Genomic DNA, 18106 nt, shown 5'->3' with positions numbered 1-18106 from the left:
CCTAACCCAGCTCTAAGCAGCTTCAATACTGGAAAAGACGCAGGAGCATCTGAGAACCAACATAAAGGGAACACTTAAAAGATTGCCTCTGTAGAATAGATTAAGCCAGCAACATGCCAGCACATCGCCTAGTTTGGTTGGTTCCTAAGAGTTCACTCTACAAACACAGTTGTGAGTACAACACACAGCTCATGTTAGGAGCAGAGCTATTAAGCACTAAACAGTTACCTAGCTTCCTCTTTCGACTGTTCATCCATTTCCCATAGGCTCTACTTACGTACCTTACCATAATCAGAGTTAACTTCTTACTCATTTTAAAAGAGCTGAGGTAGAAGTAAACAAAGAGCCCTGGTTAACAGATTCATATATGGCAAAAGGAAGAGAATACAGAACACAGCGAGCTATGCACCACTTAAATACTAAAGGAGAATCAACCAAACACCGTTGAAACTCCTAAAGTCCAAACGGAGGACTGGGTTGAAAAGATGAAATGCACCAGAACATCAGTAATGACATCACGGAGAAAATACCAGATGGAGGAACGGGTATTTAGGTGGAGAAGGGAAAGGAGTCTTGTATGATGTCACCACGTAACCCTGATGACAGTCAGTGCCATCTGCATGGATGGGGAAGCTGAAGGCCTCTTGCATGATGTCACCACATGACCTTGGCAACAGTAGCATTGTCTGCACAGAAGGGAAAGGTAGAGGTTTCTTGCATGACGTCATCACGCAACCATGACAACACTGGTAGTCTGCACAACACTTACGAGGCGTTTACTGAGAAGAGAGAGTTGTGCTATCACCAGGCTAACTCACTCTAGTTAACCAGGCAGGAGAAGAGAAAGAGCCACTTTCACTAAAAGGAATAATTGTCACAAGGTGACCTATACGAGATGATACAGGGGAAAACTGAGCAAGGGGGGGATTACCGTCCGGTTGGGGATGATACCAGGGGGGGCAAAAGATAACAGAACAACAGATGTGCAGTTCAGAACTACTGAGGCAAACATAATGTCTGAATCCCTAACTCCACCAGTTCACATACATCACAATCATTCTCTCCAAAAGGGATATTACATGAGCCAGCCAGTGCTGCTAACTTAGTGGAAAAAACTGCTATGTTTAGTGGATTTCAGGTTGACACAGTTGGCAACACTGGAGCCAGTGAACTCGAGTGCCAAACCACTAAACTCTTCTGGAGTTGCTTGGTAATTTGGCGCCAAACCCGAACTGGAAAATGGTTGAGGGAGGTGTGTCAAAGTGCATGGACCTTGGTCCGAGACACGCCTTGGTTCCCTGTCACAGGAGAAAACCAACTGTCGCAGGACAGTCCAGAGGGTGGGCTACAGACAGATGCCAAGGCCCCGACACCTTCTCTCTCATGGGGAACCGAAAAATATCAAACACGGGGAGGGATGATCTTGGCCCTAATTATATTTGGTAAAAAATCTAATTAATAAAGAAAATACATCAATTACTTATTATTTCTCTCCTGAACCACATAGGGAGCATAAGAAGGCAGAGCAGAACCTTACAGACCTTACAGACCTTACAATTCGTTCGGGTTGCCCAGGTCCCTCAGTGTGAAGGAGAGAGAAAGAGAGGAATTAACCTAGGCTATCAGGTAGGCTATGGAGGAGGAGGAGCAACACCACAAGACAAAAGAAAAAGACTGCATAGGCTTCTGGTATGCCCTAACTAATTGTCTACATAAACTATCGGCCTCTAGTACCTTCCATTACTCCAAAAAATTTTCTTCCTCTCATCAAAACACTCATACTCTACACATCAACAAAAGCAATCTCATGCCTCAACAGTTAGGCTAACATAGGCTATGAGGTCATCTTGCATAACTGAACATTAGGTTTCCAAAAACTCTCCCTATACAGCCTAATGCTTTCATCTCTGCTTGTTGTAGATGACATAATGTAAAAACAGAAAACAAGCACAATACCATACAGGATAAAGTTAGTCAGAAATCATCAAATATTACTAATGCCAATTCACATTTGTATATGAGCACAGCATGAAGAAATCTGACCTGAACGTAAACATTCCAGCACCATCTGGTGGGAACAGGTAATTACAAGACAGTCCTAGAGGGTTAGCCAATTGTATTTTGATTTTTTTAAATGCCAATTGTACCTGTAACAGTAGGTAAGATTCATACCAAATAATGAACTTTAGATACATTACAAAAAGATCAATAATGTAATTTCTCAAGAAGTTTGGATAGCCCTGTGATAGTGTAAGATAGTTTAAACGTGGAAAAGTTACTGAACCATTGGAATAGCAAATGATTAGCTACAAGAAGCTGTGGAACCAGTCAAAGATGAGCTGACAAGAATGCATGAAAACTTTGATAACTGACTTACAGTAATTTTTCTAGCATCAAAATAACAAAGGTCACTGATAATGAACATCACCTAATCAGTCAAAATTATATAAATATTAAAAAAGAAAAAATACTTATGAGTTAAAAACTATAGTACAGTATACTCAAAAACAGGAAACAGTCATATAACAATTAGCATTGTCACAACTTTGCAGAAGTTGAGCATTACACAGGACCACTATATTGTATGAATAAATGTCAAAATAAATACTATATAAATTACTTCGATTTTATGTACAACCTGCTTCTAAAATGAATTAAAAAACACCATTAGTATTGAACATCACCTCCCTTCCTAGAATCAGGGAGCAGGCATCCTTGGAATCCTCAACTTGATTTTCACTATAGAACATTTGCAGCAAAAGGTTTATAGCTTGGGGAACCAAGCAATCTTCACAAAATGGCTGGGCATCAATAGTTACTAAAAAAAACTGGGTGTCAAGTGCACGTGTCCTATCCTTAATCTGCAAATAGCTCTCTCCTACCTACAAGGAATGTGATCTCTCATTTTATTTGGTTCTTCTGAATGCCAACATCATGCCAAATCTTTAAAATACTACTACTGATATCAGGATAAAAATCCTGACATGGAACAAGAAGACAGTATTAAGGGACACGCCAACTGTTGAGTTTCGAGGAATTATCAAATTTTAGTTATCAGTTTTCAACTGTTTTGTGTCTTAAGTGATAATGCTAAAAGAAAATTCTTAGACTCATTTATTGACAATTTTGTTGATCACTTGTATGACACTGTGAACCACAAATTGTAAAAAAAGACTTGTAAAAAACATCTGTATGAATAATTCAGAATAGGATCAAGTAAGTTATACAATGTTTTGCACTGTTTTATACATAAATAAACATATCTAGAAACGTTATTGCTAAAAAAAATGTTTAGATTGGTTCATGGACAATTTAATTCATTGCTTGTATGGCACTATGAACAAAAAATTGTAAAAAATGTTAAAGAGTCTAAGAATGATATCCTGGATAGGATCAAGTTTGAGTTATTCACTGTTTTGGACTGTTTTATATGTAAATAAACATATCTTGAAACGTTACTGCTAAAAAAATGTTTAGATTGGTCCATGGACAATTTTGTTCATCGCTTGTACAGCACTGTGAATGACAGATTGTAAAAAAAAAAAAAAAGCATGTAAATCAACTGTGAAAAAAATTTATTCAAAAATAACTGTCACCCACTAAACTAGCTCATTCTCTCTACGGGACGTTTCAGAGAAAATGGGTTATAATGATATAGGGATAACTTGCTCAAGATGTCCAGATTCTCTCAGGATTTTTGAAAGTCCAAATATTTTTTTCTTTTGCTGTTTTCTCAAAACTTACTTTTTTCAAAACTAAATGCTTATTTCTCCAAGAAGACAGAACCAAATTCAATAAAACTTTTACATAGTGTAGTATAACTACTGTATATATCTTTATTTTGTCTTTGGGAAAATCGCTTTTCTGTGCAACTTTTAATTTTACATATTAATTTTGAAAAGTGACAATATTTTTTTCAACTGCGAAACAAATGAACTTAAGAGTTCAAATTTCTAAATTTCCCCATGGGAGAATTTTCATTAATAGTTGTAGAATAAGTGGTAAAAATTTGATGCAAATCCCTTCAATCATAAGGTAGAAATTTACTTTATAATGGGGCCTTATGGTGTCGGCGGTCCCCTTAAATGAGTGAGAAAAACGTATCACAATACATATATAAAAAAACTGTGCATTAGCATGAAAAGTATGCAGGAATATGACTGTTCCAACACATAATGGATGTGTAGAGTGTGGTGGATGAAAGGCTGTGAGAAAATACTAACATTTGCACTGATCACTTTGGCTTCATATGAAAGCAAGGGCAATTGAATAACTCATTGAACATGTCATGGTAGACAGTACAGTACAGTATGTCAAAAAGCATGATTTACAGTGAAGACTGTGGCATGCATATCAGTAGAACTTGAATTATGCGTTCCTGAAAGATTACCACAAAATTCTTCATCATCTGTCAGTTTATGTACGAAGATGGGAGAAACAAAAATCAATATCAGTAAAACCACACTCAGGATAACCATAAGGAAGCAATGAAAAATATAGTAAGAAAAATAACTGTGATACTAGGTATGAAACTACAGATATACGGGGTCCTCAGAATTTAAAAATAAATGGAATGAGGGATTTTAACTGCCCAAAAAGCATAAGCAGAGCTGCCAATAGGAGAGAGCTTTCCTGATATCTCTGCTCCTCTTCTCTTTTCATTGTATGCCCACAGCATTTTAGTCTCTTACCACATCAGTTTATTTCCCATCCTCTGACATATCTCTCAGTGACCTTAATTACACTACGATCAACATGATGCAACTGAGTCACACCTCTTCAGAATATCCTCAATTTTCTTTGTACATTCCACATTTCTACTGCAGATGGAAATACAGTCGTCTCTTCCTCTTTCTACTTTACCAGACAGCTGCATAAAGCAGCTTCCTGTGGCATCGCTTTCTACACTCCTCAGCAGCTTCCTTCACTATTCTGATAAACAATACAGGTCTCCAGGCTGATCTTTGATGGATATCAACATACCACAAATAACCCAGAAAAAATCAGTTTCGAAAAATATTGAGAAAAATACCTGCTAAATCAATAGGTGGCTCTAATAACGATGATCGCTGATTCTGTATGTACAATCTATAACAGTAGCCTAAACCTAGGCCAAACAGTGAGAAGATAACTGTGATGATTGACTGAAGAACTGGATGCTGTAAAGTAAGCAGTGTTCATAAGTATCATTATGATTAGAAATAATTCATAATACAAAATCCACTGATAATCAAATTATGTGCAAACAATAACATACCAATGTTTTAAAACCTTTAAAAATCAGTTAACTTACACTAAGAATAGATTGCTTGGCAAGGACTGCATCCCCAACAACAATCAACACACCAAGAATAAGGCCAATTCCTGCACCAACCCATGGTGTCTGTTGGTCAACCTGCAAAAGACAGTGGGTATAATGTAAAAAATGTACAGCATATACAAGGATCTGCAAAAAATCATCAAAAAATCTTACATCAGATTTGTCAATTTACTGGTTCAGATATGAAATGAGTTCCTACTTTTTGTCTACTTTAGTCTTCATCTTTGTCCTTTTCCCATGATTTTTTGGATGTTCTCCCCAATCTCTATCCAGCTACTTCAATTTCTACACCTCTTAGACCAACTGTTCCTCATCTGTTCCCATCACATTTCCAAAAATCTTAACAACTAAACTCCAGACTTATTATTCTGGGCAATCTCATGATATGTACTGTACTTATAATTGTGGATATTCATGAAAATCTGAACCACTTTCTTCTCCCTTGTCAACATATTAATTTGCATCCACAATGTACACATCTATGTTTTAAAGATAAAGTTATACTTTACAATGGCAATGTCAGAAGTAATCTTTGATATTAAGGGAGAATAAGAAAAATTAGAAAATATAAATACTTGAGATTTATTTTTAAATACTTACCTCTCCATATATAGCTTTTGCTTCAATGCCAGCAGTAGTTCGACAGATTGAAACAGAAATGAGAACACTTGATTTTCTATGAATATCTGTTTCTATCCATCTACTTGCCCCACCCCCCACCAGGGGAACAATAGGTACAAACACCCGTAGCAGGTCAGTCTACTTCTGTCCACTTAGAATGTGGGGAGGTAGGGAGGGCAACTGATATAACGTAAAGGTATTTAAAAAATAAATCTTAAATTAAGTAATTATATTTTTTAAATGAACCTTTCTTCTCTATTATATAGCTGATTCACACACTTAACAAGGGGGTGGGCACTTAACAAGGAGGTTGGCAAAGTGGAGATCAGCAGGCCCTTTAAAGGCTACTCAATACAATACAAATAACAGTAGGTCCTCGATTTACAGTGGGGGATCCATTCCAGCACTGCACTGTAAGCTGATTTCCGCAGTAAGTTGGCATTATCAGCTCCCATAATGGTACTTATGATGGCATAGCTTGATGTTTGGTGAGGTAACTTGATGTTGCATCAAGTTACAGCATCGCAAGTGCCGTTAACTTAATGCCTATTCTTGCTGTTGGCGCTGTCAACGGCACTTACGGCACCTTAACTTGATGTTGCATCAAGTTACGACCTGGTAAAATGCCGTTAACAGCGCTGAAAAGCACCATAAAATCGAATCCACTGTAAGTCGGTGACATGCTGTATGTTGTACAAATAAGTGTTTGCTTACCTTGTGAAACCAATCCATCAGCTATTACTGTCACTTTGAAAGTATTGTCAGTTTTGTCACTCAGGTACAAGAACCTCATTAAGAAGATATTTGAGGTCTCTTTGGAGGATGTCCCCTTCAGCAGAAGGGGAGGGTAGGGTTACTATGCCAAACCCAGCAGAGCCAACGATGGATATGCAGCTAGTACATACCTACAGGCATGAAGGTACGCTTCCTATACTCAACCATGAGTACCTCCAAGCTCCCTAATAAACACAAATGGAGCTAAAAACTGCAGACAAAAAAGCTACTGATTGATTCAGGACATAATATCCCCTGCACAAACGAGAAGAGCTAATGCTCTGCAAAAATTGTATTGAATTTTTACATCGCAAAGATAATTCATTGCAAAAACGGAAATACAACACCATTGGGCAGCCTCAATATTTCTCTAATGATAAATTTTTCCAAAAATTCAAAGATGTAGCTGCTCGCTGAATGGTCATGTGGCTTTACCTTCAAGGTAGATAATACATCAGAATTCAATTTTGCATGAGAGTCCTTCATCAAGGACCTAATGAAAAAAGACACTGTACTTTTACTCATTGGAAGGTCTGTCTTCCAGACACTACAAAAGAGATTCTTTACATTAGCTCTGGTGTCTTTGGTGTGATACAGATAAATCCTTAAAGCCCTCACAGGACACAAAAGGGAATCTATCTTATTGGGTACCAAAGATTCCAAACTAGGTAGGGACACTGTCCTAGGTAAGGGCTTGGCCCTAAAATCATTCTTCGCCCAAAACAAAGGCAGAAAGGAAAGAACTGTCTTGTCCTTAGCAAAACCTACCCTAAAAGACAATGCTTGTATTTCACATACCCTCTTAGCTGTAGCCAAGGCCACCAGGAATAGTGATATCACTGAAAGTTCTTTCAATGAGGCCTGTTCCAAAGGTTCAAAGGTGGTAACAAAAGAAACCTTAGAATGACATCTAGATTCCGAGATAAAGAGGCTACCAGACACCTGGGAACCTCCTGTTGAAAACCTCTAATGACATCTTTGGTATCTCTGTCCTCAGACAGATGCAGGCCTTCATGTCTAAGGACAGAAGCCAACATGGCCCTATAGTCTTTAAAGGCTGCTACCGCAAACTTTTTCTCATACCTGAGAAATAACAGAAATTAATGATGTTGTTTATAGAGGTATGGGAGCTGGAAAACCCCTTTCCTTGACAACAGGACCTAAACACAGACCACTGATGTTGGTAGGTCCAATTTGTGAAATCTCAACTGGCACTGATAATGGCCTTCCTACAAGCTCTCAAGAAGCCCCGAGCTCACAGGAGACAGTGGACAGTCTCCATATGGTCAGCTGCAGCATGTGGAGGATGTGATGGTACCTTTCCTCCCTTGGTTTCTGTGGGAGATTCTTCCTGACAGGGAGAAGTCTGGGCAGATTTATTAACTACTGAGGCAAGTCTGGAAACCACACCTTCCTTGGCCACCAAGGGGTAGTAAAGGTCATGCAACAACTGACAGAATTGCCTAACTTGCTGATGACATTTTGGATCATAGCAAAGGGGGAAAAAGTATAACAGTCTAGACCTGACCAGTCTAATAATATGGCATCTACAACCCATGGCAGAGGATCTTGAATGGGTGAACAAAACGCCGGTAGACAATGATTCTGGCTGGTTGCAAACCGGTCTATGAAGGGGGACCCCCACAGCTTCCACAACCTGTTGCACACCTCCGGATGCAATGCCCACTCCGTCACTATTACTTGATCCTTGCAACTGAGAACATCTGTTACAACGTTCATTCTCCCAGGAACAAACTGAGGCAGTATGGTGATGTTCTTGCTCTATGACCATAAGAGGATCTGCATTGTCAACTGAACTGAAAGAGAGACTTGGACTTGTCCCCCACTTGGTGCTTCAGGTACACCAGTGACGTGGTGTTGTCCAAAAAGACCGCCACCATATGATTGCATACCAGGTCCTCCAACTCCTCCAGTCCTTTCCAAATTGCCAATAGTTCCAATAGACTGATAAGCAGCTGCTGCTCCTCTTGGTCCACAGACCCAACAGCTGTTTTTTGCCTGCAATCACTCCCCAGCCTCTGTCTGACGTGGCTCTATACAACGACAGGTCTGAGTTTTTGAGCTCCAGTGATACTCCTTGCCGAAGATGAGGTTTGTCTTTCCACCACTGGAAAGCTTCTTCCAGATCCCTGGAAACTACAACCATATGAGAATCGGGAAGCACTTTCTGATCCCAGTGCTATCACAGAAAAAACTGCAGAGGCCTCTAGACACATCTCTAAAAACTAAAAGATCCTTAACACAAGTCCTAGACTGCGAATGATCCTTACTGTCATTCATTCTACTGACAATATTAGAAATACAAAAAGAATCATTACTAACAAGATGTCCTGATGCCATCAAGTTTAAACACAGTTAAGATGAAGGGTGGCTTCTTTTTACTCTATCTGAGCTATCCTTCGGAGAACGAATTCTGGTGCCTGCACTGAAGTCAGGCCGAAGAGAGGAAGGGGACAATGGGCACAAATCTGCTCTGCTCCCTGACATGTCCCAATTCCCTGTTGCTCCAGGTGGCGAAGGAGCAACACAGGACGTTCCAAGGACATGGCCATTCAGGAGCGGGACACTGACCCTTCCTCTAACATGGGTGAATTACCTGATCCAACCAAGACCCCAAGGAGGGCAACACTGATAAAATATTCCGCAAAAATTCAGCTGATTTATCGAGCCCTTTAAACCCTTAATATCTGACTGAATTCTATCAAATCTTACATCCTGAATTGACTGGGAAGCTCTAGTAGGAGTAATAGAACAAAGAGAAGACAGGTCCTAACAAAGTTACTAGAATGGGATGGAAACAAATCATGCACTCCCCAAGCACTAACCTTAACAGACTTAACCTCTTGCTTCTTCTGCTGCCTTTTCAAACAATCAGCCTTTCTTCGTTTCACTAATTTCACCATAAATTCATATGACCATGATTCACATATTTGACAATGGTCATTCACATTACACTCTTTTCCTAGACATTTCACACATGTCATGAGGGTCAGTGGAGCTAGAAAAAAGTCTATTACAGCAACCTCTCACTTTACAGGTTCTTACTCTATCATTACCATCCATACCCAAAAGAAAATTCAAGTAAATCTACAAACAAAGTTATCAACAGAAAACTGAGGCCAGATAACTCTTTACCAATCTTCTTCCGAAACCGGTGACAAAAACAGACTGACCGAGAGTCCTCATTTTTTTTATTCAATCTATCGAACTACCTCTGGCACGGAAGTAAAAGCTATACAGTATGCTGGAGAGGTAGGTTCATTTCAAAAATAAAGGCTAAGATAATTGCTATTATATTGAAAAATGAATTTTGGGAAGATATGCATTGGATATGTAGAAAGTTGCAGATATGTTGGAGGTTATGAAATTTTTTCTAACAAATGGATGTGCATTCTGGGCATCATTCCTTCTCACAATTTGGAAAAAAGTAGCCATGTGCAAACTCAATTAGTAGGGGGAGCTCCACTATCTCCTTTTTAACCCCCAAGCATACTCCTGAGTTTATGTCTTCTCCCTTAAAAAGCTATGTGAAAGGCCTGCTATTAAATGAGGGTAAAACCCACTATGTAGATTTATTTCTTGTATTGATGGTTACTTTCTTTGAATCTTTGATGAGGCATAGACTAACATGAGATCACTGACCAGGACGATCCTGAAGCAGAATTGTCCCATAAACAGCCCTTAAAGTGGTATTTTTCAGGTACAAGATATAGCTGTCCCAAAGTGCTGATCCCAAAAGTGATAAGGCACACTTGATTGTCAATTTGATGGTCTCCCTTTCAGATAGGTAGACATACAATTTATTACTGTTCAAATTAATGCCACCAATCACTTTATTATAGTAAGTGATGGAAACTAGTACACGCTTGTCTATTTATCATTCCTGTATACAGATGTAAAACCTCCTTTACCCGCTCGTGACAGAATTATGGTGTTCTTACTATCTTTGTATGTTACCCATAGCAACAGTCCTGGAATGTAAGTGCTTAGATTTGTTATCAGTGAAATGTAAAAATTTCTTAACAGTTCAAAACTTTCTGTTGAAAGGTTCCCTGACCAAAGAATCTGAACAGACCCAATGAACTCTAAATGGGGGTTTATTTTCAAGTCTCATATTCAATATTACACCTATAAAACTTAATACCTTTTTTGCTGATGACTTACCTTGTTTTATTCATAAACTTCTATTTTTCTCGGATAATGCTCATTTTCTTCAATCCATTCTTCAGCATAACTGTTTGTTTCAACTATTATTTTGCTAATTACATCATAAAAAGTCAAATAAGTCATAGGTTTAGCATTCCCATTAAGCAGGTGTTTTAGGTCCACTTGCACCAGTAAATGGAACCTGAGGAGGTCCAACATCATCTTCCAAAAGTGGGAGCCATGAACCACTCCCACTTGACTCATCTGTCAAATCACCATGACCACCACCACCTTCCTCACTACCAATGACATACTTGGTTCCAAAATTATAATAATTTTTATCATTTTTGCTGTTTTCATCATCTGAAACCTTGCCAGGATCAGTGTCTGAATTACTAGTACCAAAACCAAAGTCCTCAATAATTTCCACACAGTTGGACAAGGCCATATGAAAAATTCCCTCCTTGGGGCCATCATTCACATTGGTTACATGTACTTTCTTGCATGAATTAAAATGATGGTATAATAGGCTGCCATCCATTTATAATACTTTCAGTTCAAGTTCATTCTATATACACTTATAAACCAATAAGCACAAGTGCAATTCACATATTTCCCTTACAAGTCCACTAAAAAAAACATACATGATTCAAATCAATGACCATACAAGCATTTAATTTCAGTACTAAAATTATTCATCCACTCAATTGCTATATTATACCTTAGGCAAGATGCTACCATGTTCAAATAGAGCTACTATGTATTTCAGGAAGTTTAAGCCATCGTTTTTTGCCAATATCTTTCAAACCAATCGATTGATTGGTTTGGTGCTTTGAAACAGTTTCTCACACCCTCCCCTAATTTTTGATAAAAAATTCCATGTCCAAACACAAATAAGTTACGTATACCTTAGTTTAACCAGACCACTGAGCTGATTAACAGCTCTCCTACAGCTGGCCCGAAGGATTAGACTTATCTTATGTGGCTAAGAACCAACTGGTTACCTAGCAATGGGACCTACAGCTTATTGTGGAATCCGAACCACATTATAGCGAGAAATGAATTTCTATCACCAGAAATAAATTCCTCTAATTCTTCACTGGCCTGCCGGAGACTCAAACGCGGGCCCAGCAGAGTGCTAGCCGAGAACTATATCGATCCACCCAATGAGGAACTATGACAGATTTTAAAGGCACTTTACCAATTCATTCGGATAAGCACTCTTGGGGTATTTATCCCTCCTATCACCGACCATTCCTCATTCTTTAACCTCACTTCCCAGTCTGTCTTTTCATTCATTCCTCACTCATCTCTCTCTCTCTCTCTTTGCAATATTTGTTATGTAATGGAATGTTTTCAGGCACATATTAGCATTGCAATTTTTCAACTGAGTAATGTAGGATGAAATGAGCTAGCAACCTACATGATTACATAGAATATGACATTATTATATCATAAAAATGTCATAATCTGTGTAACCATGTAGGTCGTTAGCTCGTTTCATCCTACATTACTCAGTTGAAAAATTGCAAGAGAGAGAGAGAGAGAGAAAAAAGATTCCATTAGAGAGAGAGAAGAGAGCAAAGAGAGAGAGAGAGAGAGAGAGAGAGAGAGAGAGAGAGAGAGAGAGAGAGAGAGAGAGAGAGAGAGATGTGTGGGGAATGAATGAAAAGACAGGTGAGGAAGTGAGGTTAAAGAATGAGGAAGGGTTGGTGATAGGAGGAATAAATACCCCAAGAGTGCTTATCTGAATGAATTGGTAAATCTTGACTGGATATGTTTGGTTGTCCTAAAATTCAAGAGTAAAGTGCCTTTAAAATCTGTGTTTGGACATGGACTTTTTTTTATCAAAAATTAGGGAAGTGTGTGAGAAATTGTTTCATCAAAGTACCAAACCCATCAATCAGTTGGTCTGGGATAGAGTAGGTCCATGTATCCCACCTTCTGTCAATGTGGGAATCAAATATGTAATTACTTGGTAAGTTACTTATATAAAAATGACATTTTTATGATAAATTAAAGTTTTATATATACTGTACTTACCAAGTAATTACATGATCGAAGTTCTACCGCCTCCCCTCCAATGGATGTAAGGCATAAACAGAATGAGGTTGTTGGCCAAGTCGTTCCTGGTATTCCCATTAGTGGGGGGACCAGTCGTCTGCACTGAACTTTCAAGCGTTACCCTCGAATTTTGTAATTTAAGCTGCCATGAAAGAGAAACTATAGCTATGTGATTACTTGGTAAGTATACATAAAACTTTATTTTATAATAAAATAAAGTTTTATATATACTGTACTTACCAAGCAATCACATTGCTATTGTTTCCCCTTGCACGGCAGCTTAAATGAAAAAATTTGCAGGTAATGCTTCAAAGTTCAACGCAGATGACTGGTCCCACCCACTGATGGGAATACAAGGAATGACTTAGCAGACAAGCTCATTCTGTTTATGCCATATGTCCATTGGAGGGCAAGCGGGAGGGCTCCGATCATGTAATTATTTGGTAAGTATATATAAAACTTTATTTTATTATAAAATTTTCATTTTTATATAAGTAACTTACCAAGTAATTACATAGCTGATTCCCATATTGACAGGAGGCGGGATACATGGACATACTCTACTCCGAAACATTAAGACATGTAATGAATTTGAAACAGAAAAAGTTGCTAGCATTGAAAACAATGCTTGTCGTTCCTTATTAGTTAAGAGAGCCTGCAGTAGCAAACTGCATCTGGTTGGTGCTCAACTTAACCTGTAGCAACGTGGCTGTAGAGCCAGGAGCGTCTGCTACTTAAGTGGGAGCTCTGCAGTGAAGGAAAATTCCAATAGCTAGCAAAGCATAATTGGAAGTTTTGCAGCGAAGGAGTTAACCAAAGGCTAGCAAAACTTCAAAAAGTGCACTTGCCCTGGGCGCAGTACCACAATAAAACAACCAGATAACACTGTCACCTGCAGTGAAATAACAACCAGATAACACTGTCACCTGCAGTGAAATAAAGCCCACGACCCATCCACTGAGAGTGGTGGGTGCTCCAGGTACATTGTGGCCCCCAACTCTCACAAAACTCAGCACCTTACTACAAGGTAAAGAGATAGTAGGATAAAAACCTATGCTTCCTTCTGTGATGCCACGCCAGTTACTAATAATCACACGGTACTACAAAAAAATTTTAACACTGTTTAAACTTTTCTGAAAAGGTGAGAAGCAAATATTGATTACACTTCCAGTAGGGTGACATATATGCATGAAGGCGAATGAGTTTGAAGTTGTTGTGATGTCTTTAGCTTTCACTTAAAAGTAGGCCCAATGCTCTCCTGAAACTAAGAATGGTCTCATAAACCAAGTCCATACATGAAGAAGATCAATGCGTTCTTAGAGGGCGAAAAAAGGGTCCTTGTCAGAACACTATAGGTTATGAATGGGCTCCCTGTGCTTCCAATCCTGCTCAGGTAATACCTGAAAACTCCAACAGAAAAGAGAGCTTCCTACTCTTCCCCAGAGCCAAGGATGTGGGGAGAGTGGCGCCAGTTCAGTTGGATGTCAGATAACTAATCGGTCGGGAGCTAGTGGGCACTCCTAGGAGCTTGGGGCAGAGCTGGCGCCAAGCAAGCTGGCAGCCAGACGAGGGAAAGGCTCAGGCTAGAGATTGCCCCTGAGACCCCAGAGCACTGTCCCCAGCTGTCAAGACAGTCTTCTCTTCCAATAAGTTCTTGAGAGGGAGAGAACGGTTCCAGGTCATGAGAGGGTCCTCGTTATCAGTTAAAAACCCCAGGGTAAACGAACAAACTTCGTTACCGAGTCAGAGATAGCTCAATACCCCGAAAAAGAGGAACATTAGAGATTCTATATCATTTTCAAAAAAAAAAAGCAATGCTGTCATTGAATCATAACTGTCTCCGAAGAAGAAACTTAGAGTCTGAGACACCCAATTCAGAAAATCGTTCCCTCATGATTGGTAGACTGAGCTAGAAGGTGACGTCTGCATCTGTCAAATGTCTCTTGTAGCACCTCTGAAAAAAGCCCCTCCTTCCTGACAAGCACCCGGACAGCCCAAAGCCTGTCCGTGTAAGAGTGTACCACCATCTGGTGTCTCTGAAGTGAGGTTGTTCGAGAAGAAAAGAATGGTGGAAGGATTCTTGGAGAGTTCACCAATCAACTGTAGCAACTTGGGAACAATAAATTATGGTTCAGAACAGGGCTACGAGGAATGTTGTAACGTTCTGACAAGCCTGAGAAAGTTCAGCCCTTCCTTGACCATGTTGAATGGTGGAAGAGCTTAGAGGTCCAGGTTGGAATGATCTTGCAGTAAGGTGTCTGTTGCCCAGACTAGAAGATTCCTTTAAGGAGGCAGACAGTTAAGATTGGCCTGCCCCACAGAGCCACATAACCTACCAGTTCGAGAGTAAGAGTGATTTTCTGACGGCTCAGTTCAACAGCCAGAAATTCCAGTTGACTAGAAAAAACTTGATTTATCTGTCCGCAGAAAAAAACTCTTGTTGCCTGGCGGCAAGAGCTAATGTAAAAAAGTAAGGACTGTGATCTTGTCTGAAGAAATACCACAGTCTAGGAGTGACCAAGGGTCAAGAAGAACAGAAGTCTTAAGTGAATGGCTCTCAGCTCTCTGGCATACATGTGAAGGTTCGTTCCCCCGTGACACGTCCCGGAAATTTCCCAGTTCCCTGAGCAGGCTCCCTCTACTAGATCAAGGAGTGAGAAGCAATCTAAGACTAGTCTCATGATGAGGGACTTCCGGAAGTCTAAATACGGACAGATACCACCAAAAGTCCCATGAAAACCAGGTCTTTAGGAAAAAACAGCAGAGTCCGGTTATGATTCGTTGCCCTATTGGTCTTGTGGGACAGGCTGAAGTTCATGGTCAGACAGAAAGACAAAAGTAAGCAGAGCGAGGACTCGACAGAAATCTTATGCTGTAGGTGTCGAAGCCTAAATTCTCACACTGAAAGACCCTGTCTCGTAGGACGGGTCTGAGATATCTTTTGGAGCTTGTATGTGGACATGGAATGAAGTATCCTACATACCCAAGAACTCCACCCAATTGCCATGGAGAATGGAAGACAAGACTGTTTGGTTGGTCTCTACAAGTGAACAAACTTGTAGAACCTCGTGAAGACTTGCAGACAACTAAATGGACTAGTTGCCGACCCTGTCAATACTTGACAGCCATGGACACATGGCCATCAGGACAGGATCGACTTCTTAGTGCGATAATGCCTTGCATGGACTCAATGACACCTCGTACAGACTGAAAACATATGTGGAACTGTACTTGGTTAAAAACTAGTATCTGACATGCTTATAAGAACCTGGAAAGTCCAAAATATACACATAAGTCTGGCCTTGGGTAACAACAGTCTTGAACAAAACCAGTGAAAAGGAACTAGGCATTCTGCGGTGGAAATCTAGTATGGCTAGAAAGAGCCGAGTGCTCTGGAACAGTGCCGGGCGCTATGGATTCGGCGCCAGGTGCCAAAAAGCTGGAGTCAGGAGCTCTGAAGGTGATCAGGCGCTCGGGAATGAGCGCCACTAGAGAGAGGGTTCATGGCAGTTCCTTCTGCCTGGAGCCCAAGAAAAGTTTTCCATAAAAGAACGCTCAGGAGGGAAGATATCACAATACCAAAGGGAAAAACAAACAGAGATGTGCCATCTTAAAGTAGCTGTGAAGAGATGTCTCTTGGCAACACTCGAGAGACTCTCATCTTTTTACCCACCGCTCCTGATGTCAGTCAAGAAAGACCCTTGCTTCAAAATCTTGACAAGAACTTCAACCAGGGGGACTAATTCTGTCTAAACATCAGAGGGAGGGAAGGACAAAAAACACTTGTCTTGCTCCCTTAAAAAACCAAAGTCAGACTCCCAACTCCCTGTAGAGGTGACAGCCTTCTTCAACAAGCTCATAAATTCATAAACAAAAGTCCCTGTCTGCAAACGACAGTGCTTTGAGACACTAACTGCTGTCACAAAAGGGATAAATTCGGCCGTCTGGAACTCCAGATGAAGGTGGAACAGGCTGAAGAAATAAAACCACCTGAGAGCAGTTGTATGGTACTCAAAGGAAGGAGTCCGATACTGAAGGAGGACACCTGATAATCAGAGACTAGAGTCGGCCACTTGAAGACTGGAGCTAGGCGTTCAATTGGAGATTGCGCTCAAAAAAGAGCAACAGTACTGTATGTTTTTAGAAGAGACAGGTGCCGGAATTAAGAGAGACTGGCGTCAGCCACTAGGCTGGTGCTGGAAGCTCTATATGAAGACGAGCTCTGGCGCTATAGGGTGCTCAGGCGCTAATGGAAACTCGGGCACTATTAGGCGTTTATATTCCACTTGATGCCAATACAGCAGTCGCTGGTTATCGAAGGACTAGGTTATCAGTGCCAATATGCACTGATTTCCACTTATCAGAGCCGATAATCGGGTATTGGCGCTGATCTCCGGTTATCAGCACCAATAAGCGCTGACCCTGATAACCGGGGACTGCCTGTGCTGGTGTTCCGCATGCCTCTGGGTGGGACTCCACTTAACCTGTAGCGATGTGGTGGTATAGCCAGGAGTGTCTGCTACTTAATTGGCAGCTTTGGAGCAAAGGAAAAGTCCGATGGCTAGCAGAGCATAATTGGAAGTTTTGCAGCGGAGTTAACCGAAGGCTAGCAAAACTTCAAAAACTACATCTCTGTGGACAGCTTTCCAATGGTTGTCTGTTGACACCTGTGGACAGCAGGCTCAGCTGAGGGGCAACTACCCGGGGGTAAACCCCTCCGGACTCCCATGGACTTCAGTATGCCTCCTCTCTCGTGCATAGGAGTCTGACAGGGACTGGGTTTAGGAGATCCGAGGGGCAGGATAGCTACCCCTTCACTACACATCCAGTTAGATGCCTTTCCAGTGGCTGTCTGTTGATACCTGAGACAGGTAACAGGCTCGGCTGAGGGGGCGACTCCCCTTGTGTAAACCCCCGCCCTCCCTTGGACTTCCAGTATGCCTCCTCCCTGGTGCATGGGAGTCTGACAGTGACATTTGTCTAGGAGCATCAAGGGACGAGTAGCCACCTCCTCCACTACACAACACTTCACTATTATTACTGTACAAGGTTATTGTCTGTTAACTCAGACACAAGACTGGCAATGGCACGGGAAGGAAGCAAGGGAGCTAGGCGCTGGAGCAAGTAGATTAAAATAAAAAAAAGAGAGGAGAGCCAGCA

At 40.6% G+C, this 18106-nt stretch overlaps 1 protein-coding gene across 2 annotated transcripts in view; it reads right to left on the bottom strand.

The window, feature by feature from the left end:
- Positions 1-18106, bottom strand: part of LOC136845343 (uncharacterized) — a 133647-nt gene that overhangs the window by 31763 nt on the left and 83778 nt on the right. For both annotated transcript variants that reach the window (XM_067115584.1, XM_067115585.1), the window contains exons 4-5: positions 5294-5395; positions 5033-5159 (exon numbers count right to left, since the gene is read on the bottom strand). In XM_067115584.1, the coding sequence (XP_066971685.1) occupies positions 5033-5159; positions 5294-5395 (229 nt within the window). The remainder of the gene's footprint in view (positions 1-5032; positions 5160-5293; positions 5396-18106) is intronic.

This window comes from Macrobrachium rosenbergii, chromosome 13 (assembly GCF_040412425.1).
Source record: "Macrobrachium rosenbergii isolate ZJJX-2024 chromosome 13, ASM4041242v1, whole genome shotgun sequence".
In the NCBI taxonomy this organism is placed as follows: domain Eukaryota; kingdom Metazoa; phylum Arthropoda; class Malacostraca; order Decapoda; family Palaemonidae; genus Macrobrachium; species Macrobrachium rosenbergii.
Note: the sequence above shows the minus strand (reverse complement) of the source record. Positions and strands in the feature narration are given on the sequence as shown.